This window comes from Paroedura picta, chromosome 3 (assembly GCF_049243985.1).
Source record: "Paroedura picta isolate Pp20150507F chromosome 3, Ppicta_v3.0, whole genome shotgun sequence".
Taxonomy (NCBI): Eukaryota; Metazoa; Chordata; class Lepidosauria; order Squamata; family Gekkonidae; genus Paroedura; species Paroedura picta.
In genome coordinates this window covers 165,115,579-165,140,967 of record NC_135371.1, presented here as the reverse complement: position 1 = coordinate 165,140,967, position 25,389 = coordinate 165,115,579, and the positions used below count along the sequence as shown (strand labels likewise).

Below are 25,389 nucleotides of genomic sequence, written 5' to 3'. Positions count from 1 at the left end.
TGCAACTAGGATTACTTGACTGCAAAGATCTCAAAGACTTTGAGATCAGAAATTGGATCCGGACACAGGAACCCAGTCTGTCATTCGAGCTACACGTCAGAGGTTAATTCCAGAGGACAGCTGTAGGCTGCAATAGACCAGCCCACTCCAAGTCCAGTAGAACAGGGATAGTCAACCTGTGGTCCTCCAGATGTTCATGGACTACAAGCAAATGCTGGCAGGGGCTCATGGGAATTGTAGTCCATAGACATCTGGAGGACCACAGGTTAATTACCGTTGCAGTAGAAGAGTTGGTTTTTATGCCCTGCTTTTCACAGCCCAAGGGAGTCTCAAAGCGGCTTACAATCACCTTCCTTTCTTTTCCCCACAACAGACACTCCGTGAGGTAGGTGGAGCTGGGAGAGTCCTGATAGCACTATCAGGGCTGTGACAAGCCCATGGTCACCCAGCTGGCTGCATGTGAAAGAGCAGGGAATCAAACCCGGCTCACCAGATTAGAAGCTGCCACTCTTAACCATAGCAGTAGCAACTTGGGTTTGATTCTTGAAAGCTTAGAGCAATTTGTTCTCTAAGATGCCACTGGCCTTCAGCCTACATGGCAGAGTTAAAAGTACAGTAGAGTTTGGATGAGCATTTTGACAGTGGGTGTGGGGGTTGCGCATTGCACATTCCACCCTTCTGCGGCAGGGAATACTACTGTTATGTGCTTATAAGCCAGCTCAGTTTGCACCTCCTGTGCCTGTTAAAAGGCTGCTCTCTCCACCCTTTTTGTCTGTACGTGCCCCTTGCTTCCCAGGGGCTAGGCTGTGGCCTGTTTTAAAGCCCATTCAGTCATCTCTCTGACTTAGAATCATAGAGTTGGAAGGGGCCATCTATTCCAACCCCCTGCTCAATGCAGGATCAGCCCAGAGCATCCTAAAGCATCCAAGAAAAGTGTGTATCCAACCTTTGCTTGAAGACTGCCAGTGAGGGGGAGCTCACCACCTCCTTAGGCAGCCTATCCCACTGCTGAACTACTCTGACTGTGAAATTTTTTTTCCTGATATCTAGCCTATCTCATTGTAGTTTAAACTCCCTTAACCAGGTTCGGCCCATGCACAAAGATTTGCTGAAGTTTGATTATGTTAGCCATTCAGTCGAGTCCAACTCTTAGCAATCGCATAAATCCTATACTGAAAGTAGAACTTGTTAAAGTGGGGGCCAGGTACCCATATTGGGGGGGGGTATCCAACAAGGATAGGGGTCTGGCGGTTTCCTGTAGGCTGAAGGTAAAGCAAGCTTTGAGCCCATCATCAGAATAATATAAAAACTTTCCTCCCCCTTTTAAAGAGTGAAAATCTAAAACAAACCAGCCGTCACACCACCCACCTCGAAATACTTGGCACAAAAATGTGTGGAGCGATTTCTGCGAACCAACCTACGAAATTTGAAGATGTCAAGAGAGATGCCAAGAAGGTACAGTGGCCATAGCGTCAACGCCGTTCACTTCCACTGGAAAATCAAACTGGGCTTTCCCCTCTGAATTTCCAATGCAAAGGATTATGGGCTAAGCAAGAAGGAACTACGATCTGTGTCCACAGGCACTGTGGCTTTCGGCAAAATGTCTAGGTTTTGCAACACGCCGGTGTCCTCTGTTTCCATGGACAGCTCTGAACTTTTTCTACCTGTGAGAGTGAACCTGAATGAGTGAGAGTGTAAAAGTGAGACCGAGAGAGAGAGAGAGAGAAATCTCCCATCAGCGAAACCTGCCACAGGCATGGAGCCGGGTCGAAAACAGAGGCCACCTCTGAGTGTTCCAAGGGAGGGCTATGGCACAAGACATCCATATAGACATCTATATTGGCTTTAGGATGCTTTGGGCTGATCCTGCGTTGAGCAAGGGGCTGGACTAGATGGCCTGTATGGCCCCTTCCAACCCTGTGATTCTGTGATTTCACCAAAATACGTGCTTGAGCACCCACCACTTCCGCTGTGGATCTGGACTAGCACAACAGAACCAGGTCAGCCATCAGACTGGGCCACAAGGGGGAAGCACTGCACTGGGCTGAGGTCCCTCTCTTCTTTTGAGAAGGAATGGCTCCCTGTGGGTTATCCAAGATCACAGAGCCGGGAAGGGGGAGGGAGGGCAGCCTGGCCTCTGTGGACCACCATGACCCATCCCCCCCCCCCATAGAACCTTGGTCGGTTTTCAGACCGGGGCAAGAAAGCCCTCCTATGGAATCATAGAGTTGGAAGGGGCCAGACAGGCCATCTAGTCCCACCCCCTGCTCAACGCAGGAACGAGCCGGAGGCCTTGGGTGAGCGAGTGGGAGAAGAGACAGGGCGGAGCCGCCTCCTCCGCAGTTCCCAATACAAAGAAGAGAGAGGGGAGAAAGTAGAAGGCAAATTATATATTCAATGGCAGGGCACAATCTCTCCCCTCTCCCAACATGAAATCAAGAGATTCGAATTGCACTGACAGCAGCGACAGAAGAGGGAAATACAGCAGCAGCATCCGGACTTCCCGGCGGCCCGGCCCCCAGACCGACACAACGCAATGACAAAGCCGCACCGTGCTTGGGGAGTGGCCGGCGGGCACGAGGCGCCCCCTCCCCTCCGGGGACAGCCCTGGGCAGAAGGGCTGCTGGCACCCAGGGCGGCAGGAGGGAAATTCCGCAACAGGGAACCCCAAAGCCTTTCGTTCAAAAGTCGTGTGCAGGATGCGGGGTAGGGAGGACGGTGCTTGTCCCAGACTACCCCGCACGGAGACAACAATCTGGAGTCCGCAAGGCACCCTTCGTTCTTCCCAGCGCAGCCAGCCACTTTGGGGAGAAACGGAGTGGGTTGAAAGGAATTAGGCATGTTTAAGAAGGAGAAACACACTCGTGGAAGTTGTGGTGCTGTAAGAAGTGGGTGGGAGGATGGGAAGTTAGAGGGAAAGAAGGACTTGGTGGGGCTGGTGGGCGTGGCTGGGGGCAGCAGCCTTCTGGTGCCTGAGATGGCAATGCCAGGAGGCCCCTAGCCACGGGTGTACCAATACTGCTCCATCTCCGAATTAATTCCTGGCAGCCTTCGCCCTGGCCCCACCTGCATGCTTTGAGCGTGGAGCCGCCAGGGCCCATCCCAGCCTTCCTTCCAAAGGGCAAGGATCAATGGGCCACATGCAAAATTCAAGACTGCTCCCTGAAGCAGGCTCAGCACCTGAACCCAGGCCTTGTTGGAAACAAAAAGGCCCGGGGTTTTTCCAGCATCTGGCAGTGGCCCAACAGTCGTTGTGTCCGAGCAGTAAAGAGACAGGCGGCGTTAAATACAGACATATATGCGGCCCAACAGACAAAAAAAAGAAATGCTGCCCCTGGAGGCGGAGGCTGGAAGTGCAATGAACAACATCCCAAACAATCAAATCAGGCAGCCTGGAGGAATGGCAAGGTGACAGAGACCCCAAGTCCTTAGCCACTGAGCGGGTGCAAGTCCACCTTGACTTTCTCCCCGCTGCTCAGCATCCCGATGGTGGGGAAGAAGCCCCCGCACGGCACCACGGCGTCCTTCTTGCCGATGATCTTCCCGTTGCGGGTGAAGAACACCTGGGGGGGGGGCAGAGGGGTTGGAGAAGAGAAAGACGGGAACTTCAGCTCCAATTCACCCAACAGCGGACTCTTCGCCGACAAATCCAGTTTTAGACACGTTTCCCAATGCCTGATTGATTTGTCATCTGGGAGGGCACAATACATCTCCACACGCATTTAATTTGACCAAAATTGGCAAACAGAAGCTGGCCTGTTCTCTAAAAATATACAGAGGGACTCTTCCAAGTCCAAAGCAAGTCTACAGCTTGGTGGAATGGTTAAAAGGGACAGCCTCTAATCTGGAGAACTGGCTCTGATTCCCCACTCTGCCACATTCAGCCAGCTGGATAACCTTGGGCTAGTCACAGTCCTGTTAGAGCTGTTCTCACAGAGCCGTTTTGTAAGAGCTCTCTCAGCCCCACCTACCGCGCAGGTGCCTTTTGTGGGAGAGGAAGGTGGCTGTAAGCCATTTTGGGACTCCTCTGGGTAGTGAAAAATGGGGTATAAAAACCAATTCTTCTTCTACAGGAGCCTGGGACATAGCAGATTTTGAGCAGCCCTCCTCTCCTTTCCCATTCACTCCAAAATACCGGAGAGGATCAGATCCCACTATTTCCCCCACCCACCCCCTTTCCAGGTATTCTGGACAACCTCAATTTAATCCCACCTTAGAATCTTGGTTTGTAGAGTTTGCCCACGGGCCTGCATATGGAGAACATAAGAACCATGACTAGATCAAGAAGGGCCCGCTTTTCACTTCCTGGAGGCATCCAGTGACTAACAAACACCATTCCCTTCCTCTCCCCACAACAGACACCCGGCGAGGTAGGTGGGGCTGAGAGAGCTCCAAGAGAACTGCTCCACAAGAACAGCTCTGAGAAAACTGTGACTAGCCCAAAGTCTCCCAGCTGGCTCCATCCAGTCCAGCAAGGCCCATTTAGCCCAGCATTCGGTTCATACAGAGGCCATCCAGCTTCCTCTGGGGAGCCCACAAACAGGAGCGCTCCTCGTGTCAGGAAAACACAAGAACCAGCCATGGGTCTGCTGGGGGACCAGCCTTCCATTTACTCGTGAGTTTGACAGACATCAACCAACGCAAGGGATGATGGGCGGCATCCAAGAGAGCGGCATTTCTGCAGCTCATCTCCTGCTTTCCCCGTACTGAGAAAAGGAATAGAAAACGCCCAAGGGTGGAATTTTGAGAATTGATTTTGAATCGTTCTCACTATGGTTTTAATCGTACTGTTGAACATAGGCTGTTCGCCATCCTGAGTCTGCCCTGGCGGAGACGGCGGCCTATACATTTACATAATAAAACGATTCTTGGCTTGAAGGGGGATTTTAGGAAGGCAATATCCCCAGCCCTCGTGGCTGCAAATCAAATCTGTCAGGCAAGCAGGCAAGCGAGTATGCAGACAGAACGATTCAAGCCGCACCCCTCTGCCTTCACCTACTTCACTTGCTGCAGAACCAGACCCTCCCAATTGATTCTGAGGGCAAAGAAACTTTCTTGGGGGAGGGGGGGGAGATGACGGTCCATGGAATGGGAGGATTATGAACAACACTGAACAAGGATGCGCTAAGTTCAGAGTGCGGGCAACGCCTTTCGAAATCTTTAAATGGCTCCAGCCTGAGGCACTTTAAATGGCTCCAGCCTGAGGCACTTTAAATGGCTCCAGCCTGAGGCACTTTAAATGGCTCCGGCCTGAGGCACTTTAAATGGCTCCGGCCTGAGGCACTTTAAATGGCTCCGGCCTGAGGCACTTTAAATGGCTCCGGCCTGAGGCACTCCCTCCCAGCATGCACCTCTCCTCATCAGGACCTCTAGTTTCTGCGAGGAGACTGCAGGAGACAAGAGTGGCAAACGTTATCATTCACTTTGTCCGTGGGCCTCGCCAATGCTTACCACCACCTTCTTGCCTTCATGCTCCTGCTCCATGTCTTCCCCGTCTTCCTCTTCATCCTCCTCTTCCTCAGCTTCCTGGTGCAGGTACAAGACATTCCTCACACCCGGTGGGGGCTTGGCCCGGAGGGCCACCGTATCACAGCTGTCATCGCTGTCACCTGTGGGAAATCCACAAGCCCATGTTAGTCTCCAGATGTGGCACGTTGGGTCTCTGGCCACGGGAGAATAAGAGGATGGCTAGACACAACAGCTACAGACCTTCTGCTCAGCAGGGCGTGTTCACACATTACAGCAGCCTTTCTCAGCTTTGTTACCATTGAGAAACCCCTGAAACATTCTTCGGGCTTTGAGAAACCCCAGAAGTGGAACAATCGGGCAGAATAGGGTTGGGAAGCAGAGCTGTGGACATGCCCACCCCAGGCTCCTCCCCTTCCGACCCCCTCCAGGTCCATAATTGGCAATTGGGTGGGAGGTCAAGATGACCATATATGGTCCTATCACCCAATAAAACAGATTTTAAAAATATATGAAAAATAAATTAACTCCCATCCATTCGGGAAACCCTTCGAAGGCCGTTAAGAAATTCCTGATTGGGTAAGCCCACATTACAGAATAACCCTGGTTGGGCCTTTGGTCCCGCACCCTGTTTAGCCAGCAGACGGGAGTTGTGGGTTCTCCTTTCTCCAAGGAAGCGAAGAGCCATGCCAATTGCAAGGGGTGAAAACACAAGGCCAAATCCAGCGGTGCGAAACAGGTAACATTATTTTGTCACTCAAGTTTTTAAACCACAAAAAAACAGTCCCAACGCATGTCACCAAAAGAGTCTTCTTCATGGGAATTTCCTTTTCTTTCGGTGAGTCATTGAAAAACAGTAAAGGGTTCTCACCTCTCATGTGGGGACCCCAAAAAAGGGAACAAAGGAGGTGCTGCAACTCACATCAGGGTGGGGGCCTAACCCAGGTATGCCATCATGTGTGAACCAAAACCAGAGAGCATCTAGGGTCCACCAGGCAAAGCTTCCTGCCGCTCGTTTATTTTAAACATTTATCACCCACCTTTCCACCCTGCTCACCTTCACTGTCAAGGATATAATCCCGCGGGAACATGATCCCACAGCCCATGATGTCACCCTTGTAGCAGCGGGGCCCAAAGGGGTCCCCTACTCCGCTCCCGTGGAAGATCTTGCCGTCATCTGCAGAAGGGGACAGAAAGGCAGCCTGAGAAGAAGGGAGGAGAAGGGTTCACGTCCACCCCAACTATGATGCAAGTTTTTCTCTAGAAAACTCCAGATTTCACACACGACACACGCAGCGCAATAAAAGGCTCAAAAAAATCTAGATCAGGGGTGGCCAAACTGTGGCTCTCGAGATGTCCATGGACTACAATTACCATGAGCCCCTGCCAGCACAGCAGGGGCTCATGGTAACCGTAGTCCATGGACTTCTCGAGAGCCAAAGCTTGGTCACCCCTGATCTAGAGGGAAACCCCACAGGAAGCCCGAATATACTGCTGCCACCTGTCCTGTCCTAGTCCCACCCCAGTCACATGGTCTGGAGGGGCTAGAGAAACTATATAAAGGAATCTTTTCTGGGCTGAGTCAAAAGCAAAATGCTTGCATACCCCTGCTGCTCCCAAGGGCTCAGGGTAGGGTTGCGAGATCACCCCTGGCCACTGGTGATGGTGGGGGGGGAGGCGAGGCGGGACACCATAGGGTTACCAGATTCAGGGTAGGTAACTCATGGAGCTTTAGGGCTGGAGCCTTGAAAGGACAGGAGTCTCAGTGGGGTACAATGCCATACAGTCCCTGCTCCAAAGCATCCATTTTCTTTCAGGGAACTGATCTTTGTTGTCTGGAGAGAACCTGTAATTCCAGAGTATCCCCAGGACCCACCTGGAGGTTGGCATCTTTAGCTCAGAGGCTTCTTTAAACTTCTTTGCACAATTCTATCTAGGACTGGCGTCCAGGATTGGATGAAAAGCAGAAGAACACCTTCAGAGTTCAGCAGGGGTGAAAGTGGGCCAGGGCAGACTACTGTTAAGGAAGTGGCTACAGTAGGATCCCTCACCACCTTCTTTGAGGCTCTCACCCCCAAAGGGCAAAAAAGCCCCACCTACCTCAAAGGGTGCCTGCCGGGGGGGGGGGGGGGGAAGAAGGAAAGGTGACTGTAAGCCGCTCCTTCAGATAGTGAAAAATGGGACATAAAAACCAACGCTGCTTCTTCTCAGTGCACTCATCTGAGCAGGGGCTGGTTTCAATGCCAAGCACCTCTTTGTCAAGATGGCTGAACATACCTATACTTCCGGACCCTTCAAAAATAAGTGGAAAGACCCGTTCCTATCCAATGGGCTGGCTCCGTCAAGTCCAGGCAACTCCACTTCTTGGCCAACGAGGGGGGAAACATGCCCTTCATCACTCAGGATTAAAGCCAAGCAAGATCAGAAGGCTGCGGTCAGTCCCTGCCTCTGGCTAGCCCAGAACAAAAAGGAAAGGGAGGATGGGGGAGACAGGGCTGCAGACCACTTGAAAGGACCCGGTGCAGGCTCGGCCCCTCCGAGGTCAGCCATGGGGTGGACGCAGGCGCCTGGAACACAGGCCGGAGGCCAAGGTCTTTTTGCCTCCATGAAGAAAGCAGGATCCTCGGCAAAAGGGCAGTAAATATTTTCCCCCGTAGCTAAGGAAACTTAGGGAACAATGTTGTCTAAACATTCCAGAGTGTGTCAAAAATCGCAAAGGCCTGCCAAGCCGGAGCGCCTTTTTAGGGAATCCCCTCGGCCGTGCATGAGCAGGAAAGCAGAGGAGAAGGAAGCGGGGCAGGGGGGGGGGGCAGGGAAGGCCTACGCGGACGGAGGAAAGGAAAGGAGGCGGAAGGTCCTTCCTGGAAAGAGACAGACTTATGCAGTCCACCTGTCTCCCACCTTGGAGGGCTTGCCTGGCTGTTATTTTTAAACACTCTAGAGAAAAAGGCCCAAGCTTATTACTGAATTACAATAGTGGTACAATGAAGAAGCAGGAGGGGCTCTCCTGTTTCAAGGCGCTAGTCCCTGGAGGAGAGGGAGTAATGTTTGAAGGCTTTTCTTTAAGAAGGAGAAGAGCTGGGCTTTTTATATCCCGCTTTTCACTACTCAAAGGAGTTCCAAAGTGGCTTCCAAACACCTTTTCTCACAGAGCGGTTCTGTCAGAGCTCTCTCAGCCTCACCTACCTCACAGGGTGTCTATTTTGGGGAGAGGAAGCAAGGCGGCGATTGTACACTGCTTTGAGACACCTTCGGGGAGTGAAAAGCAGCGTATAAAATCCCAATTTTCTTCTTCTTCAGATACACAGGAGTGTGCATACATAACTTACCTTTTTCTTCATCTTGTCCCCACAACAGACACCCAGTAAGGTAGATGGGGCTGAGAACACTCTGAGAGAACTGCTCTGCAAGAGAACTGTGGCTGGCCCAAAGTCACCCAGCTGGCTGCATGCAGAGGAGCAGAGAATCAAGCCCAGCTCTCAGAGTAGAGGCCGCCACTCTTAACCACTGCGAAAAGCTGTTTTCTACAAGTTTTATAAAACTACAAGATAGGGCAGAAAGCAAGTTTCCCAGGTATGGTGAAGTGTGTTTTTTTTTTTAAAAACCAAGGCATTATTTTCTATCTGCACTTGTTTCCAGAAGTTTTACATTCCATTTTCACTGCCTCATTCATCTCTATGCAAAGAGATGCGCTTCTCCATTAATAGGGCTGTAGGTTGGAACTGTTAGGCATGTCTCCTAGGTCAGGGTCAACGGCTATCCTGGCCTTCCCCTGCCTCTCTCAGTCAGCCACGGAGCTTAAAAGACACCACCTCCCCATCACCGCAAAGCAAGTTATTTTTCTTCAGTGGCTGCATTTGAGCTCTGACTCAGGAAGGCACATGTTGGAATTAAATTTCGGTCTTCACTGGCAGCCTTAGAGCAGCGGCTGGACAAAGACTTATCCTGGGTGATTTGGGCTGATATTGCATTGAGCAGGGGGTGGGACAAGATGGCCTGTCTGGCCCCTTCTAGCTCTATGATTCTAAGCAGCAGCTGGGCAGAGACTTCTCCTGGATGCTTTAGGCTGATCCTGCATTGATCAGGGGATGGGACTAGATGGCCTGTCTGGCCCCTTCCAACTCTATGATTCTAGGATTCTAAGCAGCGGCTGGGCAGAGACTTCTCCTGGATGCTTGAGGCTGATGCAGCATTGAGCAGGGGGTGGGACCAGATGGCCTGTAAGGCCCCTCCCAACTCCAGGATTCGTGGTCAAACTTGGCCCAAGTTCCTTCTGCACTTTCTAGCCATTGACCCAACTCTTGGGTCATCTGTAGCTTGTTGTACCAAGGAACTGAGCAAAATCCTATCTAGCAGACAACGACCGCTGAGAGAAGCCACATCGAGAGCTTTGGAAGGTCTTTTTTCCAGAAGGCTCACCTCAATAAAGCCATAAGCCAATCAACATCTCCAAGGGCATCCTGAAAACCAACAAGACATGATCCTCCAGGGCAGGGGTAGTCAACCTGTGGTCCTCCAGATGTTCATGGACTACAATTCCCATGAGCCCCTGCCAGCAAATGCTGGCAGGGGCTCATGGGAATTGTAGTCCATGAACATCTGGATGACCACAGATCGACTACCTCTGCTCCAGGGTCACGCTGTCCATCTTTGCGGGGTGACACTGCTGGTGGGGTCATGATCTGTCCACTGTGGCAGAGGACTTCTGGATTCCTCGTTTACCAAACCTCTCTCAAGCACAAAAGACATGGTCTGGGTACAGTTGGATCATTTGGAGGCTCAGATACACCCTGAGACAGCTCCGTATTTGTCACCAAGGTTGTGAAGGCCTGAACCATTCCACGTAAGGCTGTCACAGACACTGAAGACCACGTCTACCAATTGTGAAGTCTTTGGCATTGACAAGACCTCCTCAATTCAGGCCACAAAGTAAAGCCAGAGTCCTTGGATGTAGCTTCTCCACTGAGAAGCAGGCGAGGCGGGGCGGGAGAACCCATTCGTTTCAAGAATACATCGAATACTATTAGAAATCACAGAAGGTGTCCAACGCACACCAGATGGTGAAGGCTAGAGAGCCTGGGACGTTCCTGGCCTTGACAGGAAAAGAAAACCTAGAGGAGCCAGCTGGCCACAGAGCTCCTATCTGAGAAACAACCGTCTTCGGGCTTTAGTTTATATCAACGGATCTCAAAATTGGGAGTTGCCAGAAGCGCCAAGTGTTTATCTGCCTGGTCTCACTTTTATGCAGGACACTGACTCTGTCGGTATGTGTATACATTCCGCCATTCCTTGTGGATGCAGAAAGAGATATAAAATGTGGAATTCCCATGGACTTAACAAAAAATTAAGCAAATCTTTAACACACACACACACATACACGCACCCTGGGCTTGACAGCTACTGGCAAAATGGCAGAAAGAGAAGATGACAGGGATGACCACCTGAGAAGAATTTTGGGGTGGGTAAGGAGGGGACTTTGTTTCTTTTTTGGATTAATCTATCTAGTATGGGGTGCCCAACATGGCACCCACCAATGTCTTTCACGGTGCCGGCCTAGTGTTTTTAGGAAGGGGGCCGGGGGTTGGGTAACTTATTTGTTTTATTTTATTGATTTTCATATTTCTATGCCACTGATCCCCAGAGGCTGAAGGCGGCTCACAACATTTTATAAGACACATACATATAAATGCATTAAAATCACTTCAAAATCCACTCCGTCAATTTAAGTTAAAAACTGTCTCTTGCAGCATTTCGAGGCAGCCATTTTGTGGCTGGCTCCGCCTCCTGCAGTGGCCATTTTAAAGCAGCCATTTTGTGGCTGTGCCTGTCACACAGTGTCAGAATGCCAAAGGCGCAAAAAGATTGGGGAGCCTAGATCTGGTACCTCTGATCCAAATCATAAAGACCATGGGTTCCCTTGCCAAACTAAGCACTGCTGGCCCCCAGAAGGACTGGGATGATGCCTTTGATGCCAGCTTGTCCATTGTTGGCTATCCTAACTATGGTTTACTTAGTGTGCAACCATGGCTTGCCAAATTAATAATAAACTGCATGCCGTCATAGACTGGTGACTGCAGAATTGTGCTTTCCTTGGCACAGAATCAGTAATAGCACCCATAAATCGTTCCAAGATATAAGTATCCGGGTAGCCAGGGCTAGCCTGATCTCATCAGTAGCTAAACAGGGTTGACCCAAGCTAGTGTTTGGATGGGAGACCTTGAAGGAACATTGAGGGCATGATGCAAAGGCAGGCAATGCAAACCATAGAATTACAGAATAATAGAGTTGGAAGGGGCTTCCTGGGTCATCTAATCCAACCCCCTGCACGATGCAGGACACTCACAACCCTCTCGCTCATCCACTGTCACCTGCCACCCCCCCTGAACCTACACAGAATCAGCCTCTGTTTAAAAATCTCCAAAGATGGAGAACCCACCACCTCCCAAGGAAGCCTGTTCCACTGAGGAACCGCTCTAACTGTCAGGAACTTCTTCTGGATGTCTAGAGGAAATTTCTTTTGAATTAATTTCATCCCATTAATTTCATCCCCCTCCAGGGGAAGAGAGAACAACTCTGCTCCATCCTCAATATGCCTTTTAACCATCTCTGATCATCTTTTGCCTGCTGGCCAGACAATCCTAAAATCTCCTGAAGATAGTATGTACATCCCGTACGATAACTAAATAGAATCTAGTGCAGCCTAGGTGCCGTGCTCATACAAAGCACCCCCAATTGTACCTCTACGGTACAGCTCTCAGGAACCAATAGCATGTCCTCCCTTAATCTGGGCTCTTTAAGTGATGCAGATTGCTCTGGAAGTCACATGAGAAACAGGAAGCGGCCCATTTCTGGCAGAGCTGGGACTCTATCCCGGACATCTAGGTCTCAATGCAACAAAGAGAAAGAATCTGTGCCCCCCCCTCCGCAGGCTAACATTGCCTGGGGTCAGCTAGTTCACAACAACTATGAGCAGTAGAGTTGCGGGTCTGCAAGGGTTATTGATTATTGTAGATGGCTGCTGCCATAATAACAATAACAACAATAATAACAATAATAATAATAACAACAACAATAACAATAATAACAACAACAATAATAACAATAATAATAACAATAATAATAACAATTAAAAGAACTATATTGGAAAGATCTAAATTAGATTTTTTAATGTGGATTTTATTCTAATGTGAACTGCCATGAGCCGGCTGGGCCAAGAGTGGCGGTCTATATCTCTATCACGGACGGACGAAGGGGAGGGGAGGGGAGGGGAGGGGGGAGGGGAGGGGAGGGGAGGGAAGGAAGGAAGACGGATGTGCATCAGCTCCACCACAAACTAACTGATCGATTCACAAATGCAGCTGGCAAAACCCAATTCATATGCCTGCTGGTTCAAACAAGGTGACAAAGCTGCAGATGGGAGGGGGGGGTGGAGAAAGAGGATCGCCTTGAGAAAAACCTGACTCTTGGACAGAGCTGTTGTGTTTGTCTCCAATTGGCTCCGAGCTCTGGAAACAAAGGGCAGAAGCTAACCCTAGCGAGACCGTCTGCACGGCGGGAAACACCCAGGCCAAAAGGACAGAACACGGAGGGAGGCAGGTCTACGCAGGACGGAATTTAAGGTGATGACAGGACAGCAGCCGCTCCCTGCTCCAGGGAGATCCAGGCTGAGATAAAGCCTGAAACAAGAGAGTCATCCGAGCTTCATGCTTCGGTGGAGCCTGGCTGTGCAGTGCGCATCCCACAGGGATATAGAGGGGTTTGACTTCTAGGATGCACCACTTGTTCATACAAGGCTAATTGCAGGCTTGACTAGTACCTTATGCCAAGGGTAGTCAACCTGTGTTCCTCCAGATGTTCATGGACTACAATTCCCAGGAGCCCCTGCCAGCAAATGCTGGCAGGAGCTCCTGGGAATTGTAGTCCATGAACATCTGGAGGAACACAGGTTGACTACCCCTGCCTTACGCAAATCAGATACATGTCATAGCTGTGGTTGCCAGCACCAGGTTGGGAGACTTGGGGGGAAGGGACCCTCTGACCCTGCCATTTTCTCCAGGGGATCTGATCTCTATTACCCAGAGATGGCTGCAATCCCAGAAGACCTCCAGCCACCACCCTGCTTGAGAAAGCCTGCTCTGACTGCCCGTCAGTGCTACCGACAATGCTCTGCAGAATCTTGCTCACCTGCATGATAGGCCACCGATCCCCTGCTCCAGCCGGGATGCCGATTTTTGGGGTAGTCCTGTGGCAAGAAAGAGAGAGAACAAGGCGCAACATGGGACGCTGCCCTCTAATCGCCCAGGGTTCCTTCACCAAGCAAGGGTCAAGTTGTAAATGGGTTCATTTTTTAAAGTCTGCAGATTAACCATTCAAGCCACGCAAGAAGAAGGAGGCACCACTGAGTCACAAGGAACTCAGGGAGACTCCAATCCCAGAGTGATTCAGGCAGGAGAGGAGCAGAGGTGGTTTGCTGTTTCCTTCTTCCGCAGTGGCAGGTGTTCCTTAGTGGTCTCCCATCCAAATATTTACTCTGTTTAGCTACCAAACTCCAATGAGATATGCCAGGCTACCTGGGCTGCCCAAGCAACTGAGGGCACTTAGCTTCGTCACACTGCCATAGTGTGGCCACAGATCACATGTATTGAACTGTTCCATGTATTGTTTATAAGTTTAATGTAAACTGCCTTGAGCCTCCGGGGAGGGTGGTATATAGAAGAAGAAGAAGAAGAGTTGGTTCTTATATGCCGCTTTTCCCTACCCGAAGGAGGCTCAAAGCGGCTTACAGTCACCTTCCCATTCCTCTCCTCACAACAGACACCCTGTGAGGTGGGTGATACTGAGAGAGCCCTGATATCACTGCCCGGTCAGAACAGTTTTATCAGTGCCGTGGCGAGCCCAAGGTCACCCAGCTGGCTGCATGTGGGGGAGCGCAGAATTGAACCCAGCATGCCAGATTAGAAGTCCGCACTCCTAACCACTACACCAAACTGGCTCTATATAAATATGATAGATAGATAGATAGATAGATAGATAGATAGATAGAGAGAGAGAGAGAGAGAGAGAGAGAGAGAGAGAGAGAGAGAGAGAGAGAGAGAGATAGAGAGAGAGATAGAGAGATAGAGAGATAGAGAGATAGAGAGATAGATAGATAGATAGAGAGATAGAGAGAGAGAGAGAGAGAGAGAGAGAGATAGAGAGATAGAGAGAGAGATAGAGAGAGAGATAGAGAGAGAGAGAGAGAGAGAGAGAGAGAGAGATAGAGAGACAGATAGAGAGACAGATAGAGAGACAGAGAGAGACAGAGAGAGACAGACAGACAGACAGACAGACAGACAGAGATAGGTAACAGTAGACAAGAGCCATTTTGATGGATTCATGGTTGGATTCAGTACAAGGCATCTGGGTGTGTTGGTTGTGAAGGAGAGCGCCCTTTGCTCCGTAGCAGAGCTCCAGAGTTGGACTGGACACGCTGCAGCCAAGGGAGGAGGGGATGGACCGGCTTGGCCTTAGAAAGGCGAACACGGCCGCATGAATGCAGGCCATGTGCCGGGAACAACAGGACCAGATGGGCTGCGTCCGACAGGAAAGGCTCAGGGAGGCCGGCCAGCCCGGCTCTGAAGACCAAATGTGGCGCTCCAGCCCTGCCTGCTTCCAATTTGTTACATGGAATTCGGTCTTGGGGGGAAGGGGGGGAGGCACGGCTTGGGAATCCAAGCTCCGCGCATGGCGTGTCCAGCTGCGGCCGAGACGACGCATAATCCCGCGTCAGAAATCCTCGGGTCTTTTGGAAACTCTGAAGCAGGTCGAATCTTTCCTGGCCGCGCAAGGCAACTGCTAGGAGCGTCCCAGGGTGCGGAACTCCCCGATGTCACGGGTTTTTCCGCACAGAGGAAGTCTTGTGTTCTGGTTAATCGGAAAGTAACTATCCTGGAAGGGGTCCTCCTCCTCGCCAGTGGCACCTCCAGGTGAAGAACCCCGGGTGCATGATCTTTCCATTGCTCTGGCAACATTCGTTTTCCCGTAGAATACAACACAGGGGCTGTGACTGAACAGGCAGGAGCAATGCGGATACAGGGGTGCTACTTAGCCCCTGGGTCCCCCTTCCCTGCCACACTTGCTACTTCCTGTAAAACAAAGTTGGAGGCCAGGGGCACCTTTAAGGCCAACAAAGCTTAATCCTGGGTATAAGCTTTTGTGTGCATGCAATGTGGCATAGTGGTTAACAGCAGCAGCCTGTAATCTGAAAAATCAGGTCTGATTCCTCCTTCTCCCCCTGCAGGCAGCCGGGTGACCCAACACCGTTTTTACCTTGCGAGCCAGGCCAAGGGCGATGTAGCATTTCTCTCCCGGATCTACAATCTCCACCTCGAAGTAGTGACTCCTTGTGCTCAGGGGCTGCCTCGCCTGTGCCAAGCCCACGTCAATGATACTCTTCCCCTTCCCCACATACTCCAAGAGCTGCAAAAGAAAGGAAGGCACAAGAACTTATCAAACTGAACTGGAGCAACAGCCCGTCTAGCCTATAATGTTCTGGGCCCATAACCTACGAAGCACAAGTATTACTGAGCATTTTTTCTGCCAAATGGAAGTATGGCTGCCTTGGTGGAAACAACAGTGCCTATTTTTTTCCATGAAGCAGGAAACATTTAGGGTCGTTCCTGATGCTCCACTGAAGACACTTTGGCAGATGATGCCTTCAGATATAGGTTTTTCTTAATACAACAACACACAAAGCTGCCTTGTACGGAATCAGATCCTTTGTCACACAAGATTTATAAGGATTTCTCAGACTTGCAGCAGCACTTGAAACCTTTGACATGACCCCCTGCCTGCTCCTTTTAACTGGAGGTGTCAAGAACTGAACCCAGGACCTTCTCCATGCCAAACAGACACTCTCCCAGGGAGCCATTAAAGAATGCTTAACATGACTCTCTCCTGCAAACAAAAAATAAGCACTTCCATTAGCCAGCAACACTTATGCTGATGGAAGTGAACGGGAGGACCACAGCTTCTGCATATACCTCAAGGGAAATTATCAATATTAATAATAATGATTCTATTTATATGAGCCTTCCCAAAGGGCAGCTTAGAGCAGACGTAGTCAAACTGCGGCCCTCCAGAGGTCCATGGATTACAATTCCCATGAGCCCCTGCCAGCAGACGCTGGCAGGGGCTCATGGGAATTGTAGTCCATGGACCTCTGGAGGGCCACAGTTTGACTACCCCCGGCTAAGAGGGTTAAAAAACATAGGGTCATAGTAAAATTATTATAATGCTATTAACATGTAGATTAAAATATCACACACAAGGCCGACAGCCACACCCATCCACTACGAGCCCTAAAGACTTGATTAGTCACATCCAGATGTTCACTGTGCAATATTTGCTCCATGTAACCAAACACAATAGCTTTTAAGTGTCCTGAATGCACAGATCATTAAATCCGTTTCACAGAACAGAGAAGCAATGTAGCTGCAAAGAAAAGCTGTCTATGAGCAACTCCGGTTAGGCTGCAGAAATGCGCAACAACTAGCCTTTCAACAGGAAGCAGTGTGCAACAGTGATGCACAAACAAAAAACCCTCCGGAGCTCTCACTACTACTTTTGCAGGAAACAGCGGTCCCCAATGTGCAGACACTTTACAAGAAGAGGTAAAGGGTCTATAGAAATGCCTTTAAAGGTAAAGGTCTCCCCTGTGCAAGCACCAAGTCATGTCTGACTCTTGGGGTGACGCCCTCTAGCGTTTTCATGGCAGACTCAATACGGGGTGGTTTGCCAGTGCCTTCCCCAGTCATGACCGTTTACCCCCCAGCAAGCTGGGTACTCATTTTACCCACCTCGGAAGGATGGAAGGCTGAGTCGACCTTGAGCCGGCTGCTGGGATTGAACTCCCAGCCTCATGGGCAGACAGCTTCAGACAGCATTTCTGCTGCCTTACCACTCTGCGCCACAAGAGGCCTTTACCAAGCCTAAAATTCCTCCTATGCACATTTTTAAGAAGCAGTGGAAAAATCCAAAAACGGGGCTACAGTTGACCCATAGGATCACCGAGAGTTGGACAAGACTGAATGGCTAACATAATCATCTTCTACATTTTTAAAGTCCACAGATGTCAGATTGTCAGCGTGGAGACATTTGGGGTAGAAAAACTTCCTGTCTGCCATAAACGCAAGTTGTCATTCAGTGATTACAAACACCTCCTTTGTCCTCCGTTTTTTCTGAAGCACTACAGAACAAGGATTTTACTGCAGCAAGCACAACAAGTAGCGTCCGTCTGAATACAAACAATGAGAGCTCTCGTCGATCAGGTTGAGCAACCAGAAATACAGATGAAGAAGAAGAAGAGTTGGTTCTTATATGCCACTTTTCCCTACCCGAAGGAGGCTCAAAGCGGCTTACAGTCGCCTTCCCTTTCCTCTCCCCACAACAGACACCCTGTGGGATGGGTGAGGCTGAGAGAGCCCTGATATCACTGCTCGGTCAGAACAGCTTTATCAGTGCCGTGGCAAGCCCAAGGTCACCCAGCTGGTTGCATGTGGAGGAGCGCAAAATCGAACCCGGCATGCCAGATTAGAAGTCCGCACTCCTAACCACTACACCAAGCTGGCTCTCAGATAAAGCAGCTCCACTTTCATGTGCAGTAATATAATGCACGTGAACTGTCAGGAACCAAGTGGTTTAGACCCAGCAGATTCACCTAACAGACATCACTCTCGGGCTTCAGGCTGAAGCTTTAAGTAAAAATCTTTATTTGGAGAATCAGGACACAGATCAGCACTTCGTAAACAGTTCACAGAATCTTGACAGAGACCTTAGGGAAGGGAGTTACATAGCTTATATCTTGGAGGGGGAAAGGGGGGCAAACAGGGGCTGCTTTTGGTGGGAACACTGATTCACACAGAAAGGGCAATACAGTTTCTTCTGATCTACAAGGTGCCAAAACAGCCCATCCAGCCATCTGGTATTTAGTCTCAGCAAGGCCATTCTTGAAAGAGGAGATAAGGAAGGGAAAGCGGGAGGATGCTTTGAACTGCAAGAGGGGGATCGGAGGGGCACTTTCTAGCAGGCTCAGGAAGGTGCCACAGTTTTACGGGAGTTGTTGTTGTTGTTGGGTGCAATGCCGTGTCCGAGCCATCACGACCCCATGGACAATGATCCCCCAGGCCTTCCTGTCCTCTACCATTCCCCGGAGTCCATTTAAGTTCGCACCGACTGCTTCAGGGACTCCATCCAGCCACCTCATTCTCTGTCGTCCCCTTCTTCTTTTGCCCTCAATCACTCCCAGCATTAGGCTCTTCTCCAGGGAGTCCTTCCTTCTCATATTTGTGGCCAAAGGTGGCCAAAGTATTTGAGTTTCATCTTCAGGATCTGGCCTTCTAAGGAGTAGGCAGGGCTGATCCGGGAGTAAAAAGAAAAAAGCCAAACATCCAAACAGGTTTGGAAAACTATGGGTCAAGAACAGGGGTTCATGACATGAACACAGAGAGATTTGAACCCATCCACTTAATTTGCATCACTCGCAGAATTTTACTGGGTGCAACGCCAAGCCCCAAAACCTCAAACCCAACCACCGAACCCCCTCCTGTTCTTAGATTTGAAATGCTTCCTAAAATCTCCAGGATCCATCTTACCAGTCACGTGGGCCAGCCTAGCAATGTTATTTATCTTTTCAGCAAAGAAAACAAGCCGGGGAAAGGACCTGTTGTGCTAAGATCACGTGCGTCCCCAAGACAAGGTGAAGCGACCTGCTCAACGTTACCTCGCCGATATTAAGCATCACACAGGAGAAACCTACAGCATTTATTCCAGCCGAAGACCGGTGGTGAACTTATTCTGCAGAAATCGGGGAAATTCACACACAGCGTCTTACACCCGAAGTGTATAAATATACAGAGAATGGCCACATACTGAACCAATCTTCCAGAGATTCTGCAGCTTGGGGAGAAAATGCGCTGACCCTTTTCCATTCGCTCAGGGGTGTGGCCACCCAGTTCTGAGAACCACTCATCCATTTAAGCGGAAAGTCAATAGTCCGGAGCAGGAAGCATCCAGCACAAGGGGTGACCCATGCCTGATAAGGATCCAGCCTCGCTCAAAAGGAGGAAGAAAAACTCTGGAGTGAATTTCTCCAGCAAGCTTCAGGGTATCTGAAAGTAAATATTAACTGTTTTATTCACGTTGGGGGTTTCCGGCTTCCTTGTTTCTGGGCTCACAGTAGGGCTGGCCTTGTAAGTCAATATGTTGCCCAGACAAACATGGGGGGGGGGGGCTGTGGCTCAGTGCTTGTCTGGCACAGAAATTAGGGATTTTGGTTGAAAAACTGTAATAGTCTAACCCAGACATGCTCAACAAGGGTTTTGTGATACCCCTGGGGTTTCTTGATGATCCTGGAAGGGTTTCCCAAGTGGGTGGGAGTGAATTATTATTTTTAATAATACATTCTTTAAATGTGTTAAATATTTAATTGGGTGATATGAGCATATATGGTCCTGTCAACCCACCCACCCCCTCCCAAAATGGCCAATGATGGGTCTGGAAGGGGAAGGGGCCCAGGTGGGCATATACACAGCTGTGCTTCCCAACCATGTTCTGCACAATCACATTACTTCTGGGGGTTCTCAAAGCCTGAAGAACATTTCAGGGGCTCCTCAATGGCAAAAAGATGAGAAAGGCTGTTCTAATCCATCGATCGGGCTGTAGGATTTGGTTAGTATCGGCACACCTCCACAAGAACACTCAATAAGGTCCCTGTGACGTGGAGAAACCATAAAACAAAGTCCCTATGCCTTTTGCAACAACACAGCAGGCAGAAATTCAACAGGCAATGTTCTAAAACTGTATCTGGGGGGGACTGCACCTGTTAATTTCTTCTGCCAATCTTGCACTGTTTGGTGTAGTGGTTAGGAGTGCGGACTTCTAATCTGGCATGCCGGGTTCGATTCTGCGCTCCCCCACATGCAGCCAGCTGGGTGACCTTGGGCTCGCCACGGCACTGATAAAACTGTTCTGACCGAGCAGGAATATCAGGGCTCTCTCAGCCTCACCCACCTCACAGGGTGTCTGTTGTGGGGAGAGGACAAGGAAGTTGACTGTAAGCTGCTTTGAGCCTCCTTCGGATAGGGAAAAGCGGCCTATAAGAACCAGCTCTTCTTCTTCTTCTACTGCTAGCATTAAAGGGGCAGATGCTACATCGGCGGACAGGTGGCAAGGCCCACAGTCATGCCAGCTGCCACTGCTACCCCCACAAACAAGCTTACGGCCTTGCTAGAGTAGCCCCTGGAAAACTGGTCGAAGTGAAAAAATTTCACGGGGAGGGAGAATTGTGAAAGCCAAAAAAACCCCCCAAAACCCACCACTGCCTCCGTGATAGAACTGCCGCCATAACGGAAAGCCCCAGTGGAGAGAAATCTTTCCCCACTGACCGCACCAAATTAAATTTGGACGCTGGTTATGGAAAGAAAGAAAAGAAAAAAGACCTCTAGTCCTACAGGACGGTGATTGTAGGAAAGAACACAGCCCGGGGCTGCTGCAACTCAGACATTCAAAATTCCAAGGCGGCCGGCTTCTACGGAAATAGACAAGCATCGACTTCCAAGAAACACGTGGCAATCCCAGGGCCGGCCTCCCACGCTGCCAACTTGCCGAAAACCCACGCCCAGCCTTTGAAGAGGGGGCCTTTTTAATAAACAAAATATTAAATTGTCCAAGGGAAGAATTCAAGCTATGCTTTTTATTTTCCATCAGATCCGGGACGGGGGGCGGGGAGGGAGGGAGAGAAGAAAGGATTTGTGTGGGTGAATCTGGCACTACTATTAAAGGGAAGAAAAGCTGTCTGGGAAGGATCGTCTTCCGTTCTTGCCCTAGTTGGTTGAGTCCGAGACAAGATAAGCAATTCTGATTTGGGAATATTCGAGATTATACACAAAGAATGCAAAAAAAAAACCCTCCCAGAAGACAATTCCATGGTCTAAAAATGCCTCACCGCACCCATAAACAGCTCGAAGACCGAGAGAGGCATGGTGTCAATGTTTCACCGGTATTAGGGTTTTCCCCCCTTTTCCCTGGGCATTGAGAAAATGATTAGATGAAGGTGTTGGCACCCCAATAAGACAGCCAGTGTAATATACTTCTTAGAGAGATGGACTCGGGGACTCAGAGCTAGGTCTCCTCTGTCCAAATCCCAAATATGCCATGTGACTCATGGGAAGACCCTGCCCAGACACCGTATTTCAGCTCAAGCCACTTCACAGGGCTGGTGAGAAGAAAACATGGCTGAAGGAGAAATCATACATGCTACTTGTGGACTACAGGATAAATAGTTTAACAAACAAATGGGAGTCGACTTTCAGAAGTCTTTGTGGCCAGCTGGTCTTTGTGGACAGTGGATGAGCGGTAGGGTTGTGAGTGTCCTGCATAGTGCATGGGGTTGGACTAGATGACCTAGGAGGCCCCTTCCAGCTCTATGATTCTATATCTCTCTACGGATGAGATTGACTCACCACTCCCCTACTCAGAGCAGGCTTCCCATTCCCCTGGTCCTTTTAAAGAACATGGCACCCATGCATGCCCATGTGGGTATAAAGGAAAGGACAGCCGATTGGAAAACATGCAGGAGTTTGAAGAATGGTAAAAAAAAGCTGCCGGAAAGGGAGAAGAAGAAGAGCTGGAGCTTTATGCCCCATTTTACACTACCTGAAGAAGTCTCACAGTGGTTTTACAGACACCTTTCCCTTCCTCTCCCTACAACAGACACCCTGTGAGGTAAGTGGGGCTCGGAGAGCTCTAAGAAAACTGTCCTGCGGAGAACAGCTCTAAGAGAACTGTGACTGGCCCAAGGCCACCCAGCTGGCTACTTGTGGAGGAAGAGTGGGGAATCAAACCCAGTTCCCCAGGTTATAGGCCGCCACTCTGAACCACGACACCACGCTGGCTTTCTGAGGGGGCCAAAGATAACTTCCTTGCTAATGAGAGATGTTACACAATGCCCTTCACATATGGATGATAATCCCATCTGTAAGAATTCGATTGGTGGGTGGGGAGTGAGAGGCTGTTTTAATAGGGAGAAGAGAGCCTAGCCAGGCAGGGAGGCAAAACAAGTGGTAAGAAGTGAGAGGCGGACAATTCTGAGTGAGAGGGAGTGCAAAATGAGTAGGCAGGAGCCATTTGAAAAGGAGGGATGGAGAAAGGGCAACGAGGTGTAGAAGTGAAATATTCACAAGGAGACCTTCCCGCTCAAGGAGGAGACTGATATAAGAATGACGGTACTGGATCAGACCATAGACTTGCATAGATCACCGCATTTCCTAGAGTGGCTAGCTGATAAGCGGGGCAAGATGGAACTCTTTATTTCTTTTATACCCTGCCTTTCCCCCCCCTGAAGTGGGGAATTTTTATTTTCTCCCCGTTGGGGAGCTTAAATCTTTCTCCCCTCCTCCACTGCATCCTCCCCCCAACCCTGTGAGGCAGGCTAGGTTGAGACTGTTTGACTGGCCCAAAGCCACCCAGCAAGATTTGAACCCGGGTTTCTCAGATCTGCATCCGACATGCTTAACCCAGCCTCTGTCCACTTTTTTACTGTTGAGAAACCCCCGAAACATTCTTCAGGCTTCCAGAAATCCCAGAAGTGACGGGATCCTGCAGATTAGGGCTGGAAACATAGCTTTGGACACGCCCCCCCATCCCCTCCAGGCCCATCACTGGCCATTTTGAGAGGGGAGGTCGATGTGACCATATAGGGTCATATCACCCAATAAAATTTTTATTTTTTGATATATGAAAAATTAACTAGCTCACACCCATTTGGGAAACCCCTCCCGGGCTGTCAATAAACCCCAGGGGTTCCCAAAACCCTGGCTGAGCGAGCCTGTGCTAACCCCTACATCAGGGGTAGTCAACCTGCGGTCCTCCAGATATCCATGGACTACAATTCCCATGAGCCCCTGCCAGCATACTGGCAGGGGCTCATGGGAATTGTAGTCCATGGACATCTGGAGGACCGCAGGCTGACTACCCCCTGCGCTCCATTTTCAACTAACCTGGCTGCTTGTGGGACGGTGGAAAATTATTCCCCCTGCCAGCCCTCCCTGTAGCCCGAGGCTGCACTTGCGCCAAAGCACGTTAAAATCACAAGCAGGCTCAAGATTATGAAACAGAAATTCCATTCCGAAGCCCTTCCTGACGGGACTGACTTCGAGGCCCACGGCTTCCAAGGAGGACGTTTCCAGCGGGGGGGGGGGGGAAGGAAGAAAGCCCTGACCCAGCTAAAGGCAGTCCAAGGCAAACAGGTGGACCTCCTAGATAAGCAGATACAGGCCGTGAGCTCCGTCCGCCAACAGCCGCTCAAGGGGCTTGCAAGTGGTCGGCACGCTCCACGCCGGGACAGAACGGAGGCCAAAGGGAGGGCTGGGAAAGATTCCTGATTTCCTACGCACCGAGTCTGATCCCAGCAAAGGCCATTCTGTGGTCTGGGGAAGCAAGGAAGGGCCAAGGCCCCAGAACACACACGAAAACAAGTAGGCCGAAACCAGCGCCAAGTTGGTGACTGATGGGTGACACTGATTCTATCCGACAGACGGATTTTGGGAATGAGATCCGCCTGATATCTCCATGGCAACACCAGCGGTTCGAGGCAGGTGACACGGGGGAGAGGGCAGAGCCAGGCCTGTAAGGTCTATGTTAGCCCAGACGGTGGTGGGGACACCCACAAAATGGCTGCCACGGCTGACCTTCACGGTGCCAGCCTACTCTGCAAGTCTTGACGTTGCCCTTAATTCTCAATCCCTCTTGCTCAACCACTTGGGAAATCAATGCGGTAACGGCAAAGCCAATTCCAGAAAGAGACGGGGGCAGATGTATGGGAAGAGTGGAAACCTAAAACACCAAGATTATAAGGCAGATCCCATTCACATCCCTGGGACCCTAACAAGTGGGATGCATTCTTTGCACCGTTCAGAAGACAGTTTTCTACCAACATGGCCGGATGGTCCACGAACACCCAGGGCAGACTTGGCGGGAGCAGCCAGGCCAGAGGTTTTGCTTCAACCGAAGCACGCCTTGGCCGAAGGGCTGACCTCCAGCCGCCATTTCAGTCTGGTGGAACATCAGGCTCTGGAGAACAAGCTCTGGAATGTCTCCTTGGCGCTCCCTCAAAAACAAGCATAACGGCGGCTGCTCTTGACTGCAAAACACCAGATGAGAAAGCCGGGGCAAGTTTCGAACAAAATGTGGGATGGACAGGCCTGAAGTGCATTTGTATCCCAGCATGAAACTGCTTCGTGCCTTGAAGACTTCTGGAGAGCCAGGCTCCTGTCCAACAGCCCAGAAAGGGTCTCCTTCACAGCATACCGTCACAGCCAAAATATCTAGAAGTACTTGGCAACACTCATCCCGGTAGCTCCCCAGAGCAGAGCATGAGAAAGCGCTTAGGGCAGACTCCGTCAGCCTTTTTGACCATGGAAGTACTGCTGAAATATCTGCCAGGCTTTCAGGCACCAGGAAGTGATGTCAGATAGCCACGCCTCCCTGCCACGCCCCCTGGAAGCAAGAGGAGTCTCGGCCAGCATAAATGACCAGGGCCCCTCCCCTTCCAGCCCCCCCTAGGCCTAACACTGGCCACTTTCAAGAGGGGAGGTAGGTCAAGCTGCCCCAATAAGGGCAAATTTAAAACGTTTTCTCTCGTCTTCACTCGAAACTGAAAATATCCTTATAAAACCCCTGTGAGGGGAGAGGGGGTGGTGCGGAGAACGTTTCAGAGTGGCCGTCCGAAGGCCACTCAGTGAGTTTCATGGCTAGGAGAGGATCTGAACTCAAGTCTCCACAGGCCAGGTCCAAATGCCACACCATGTTCCTTCTCACTTCCAGTCAGGTCAAGCAACATGGCCACAGAGCTACCTCTCCAAGCTGAGCCTGGCCTATCGATGCTAC

General features: G+C 50.4%; 1 protein-coding gene across 3 annotated transcripts in view; it reads right to left on the bottom strand.

Moving 5' to 3' along the window:
• Positions 1–2,375: 2,375 nt before the first annotated feature.
• SPRYD3 (SPRY domain containing 3) overlaps positions 2,376–25,389 on the bottom strand; it is a 36,480-nt gene continuing 13,466 nt past the window's right edge. For all 3 annotated transcript variants that reach the window (XM_077329246.1, XM_077329245.1, XM_077329247.1), the window contains exons 7-11: positions 15,775–15,924; positions 13,651–13,708; positions 6,524–6,643; positions 5,452–5,609; positions 2,376–3,563 (exon numbers count right to left, since the gene is read on the bottom strand). In XM_077329246.1, the coding sequence (XP_077185361.1) occupies positions 3,429–3,563; positions 5,452–5,609; positions 6,524–6,643; positions 13,651–13,708; positions 15,775–15,924 (621 nt within the window). In that variant the 3' untranslated portion in view covers positions 2,376–3,428. The remainder of the gene's footprint in view (positions 3,564–5,451; positions 5,610–6,523; positions 6,644–13,650; positions 13,709–15,774; positions 15,925–25,389) is intronic.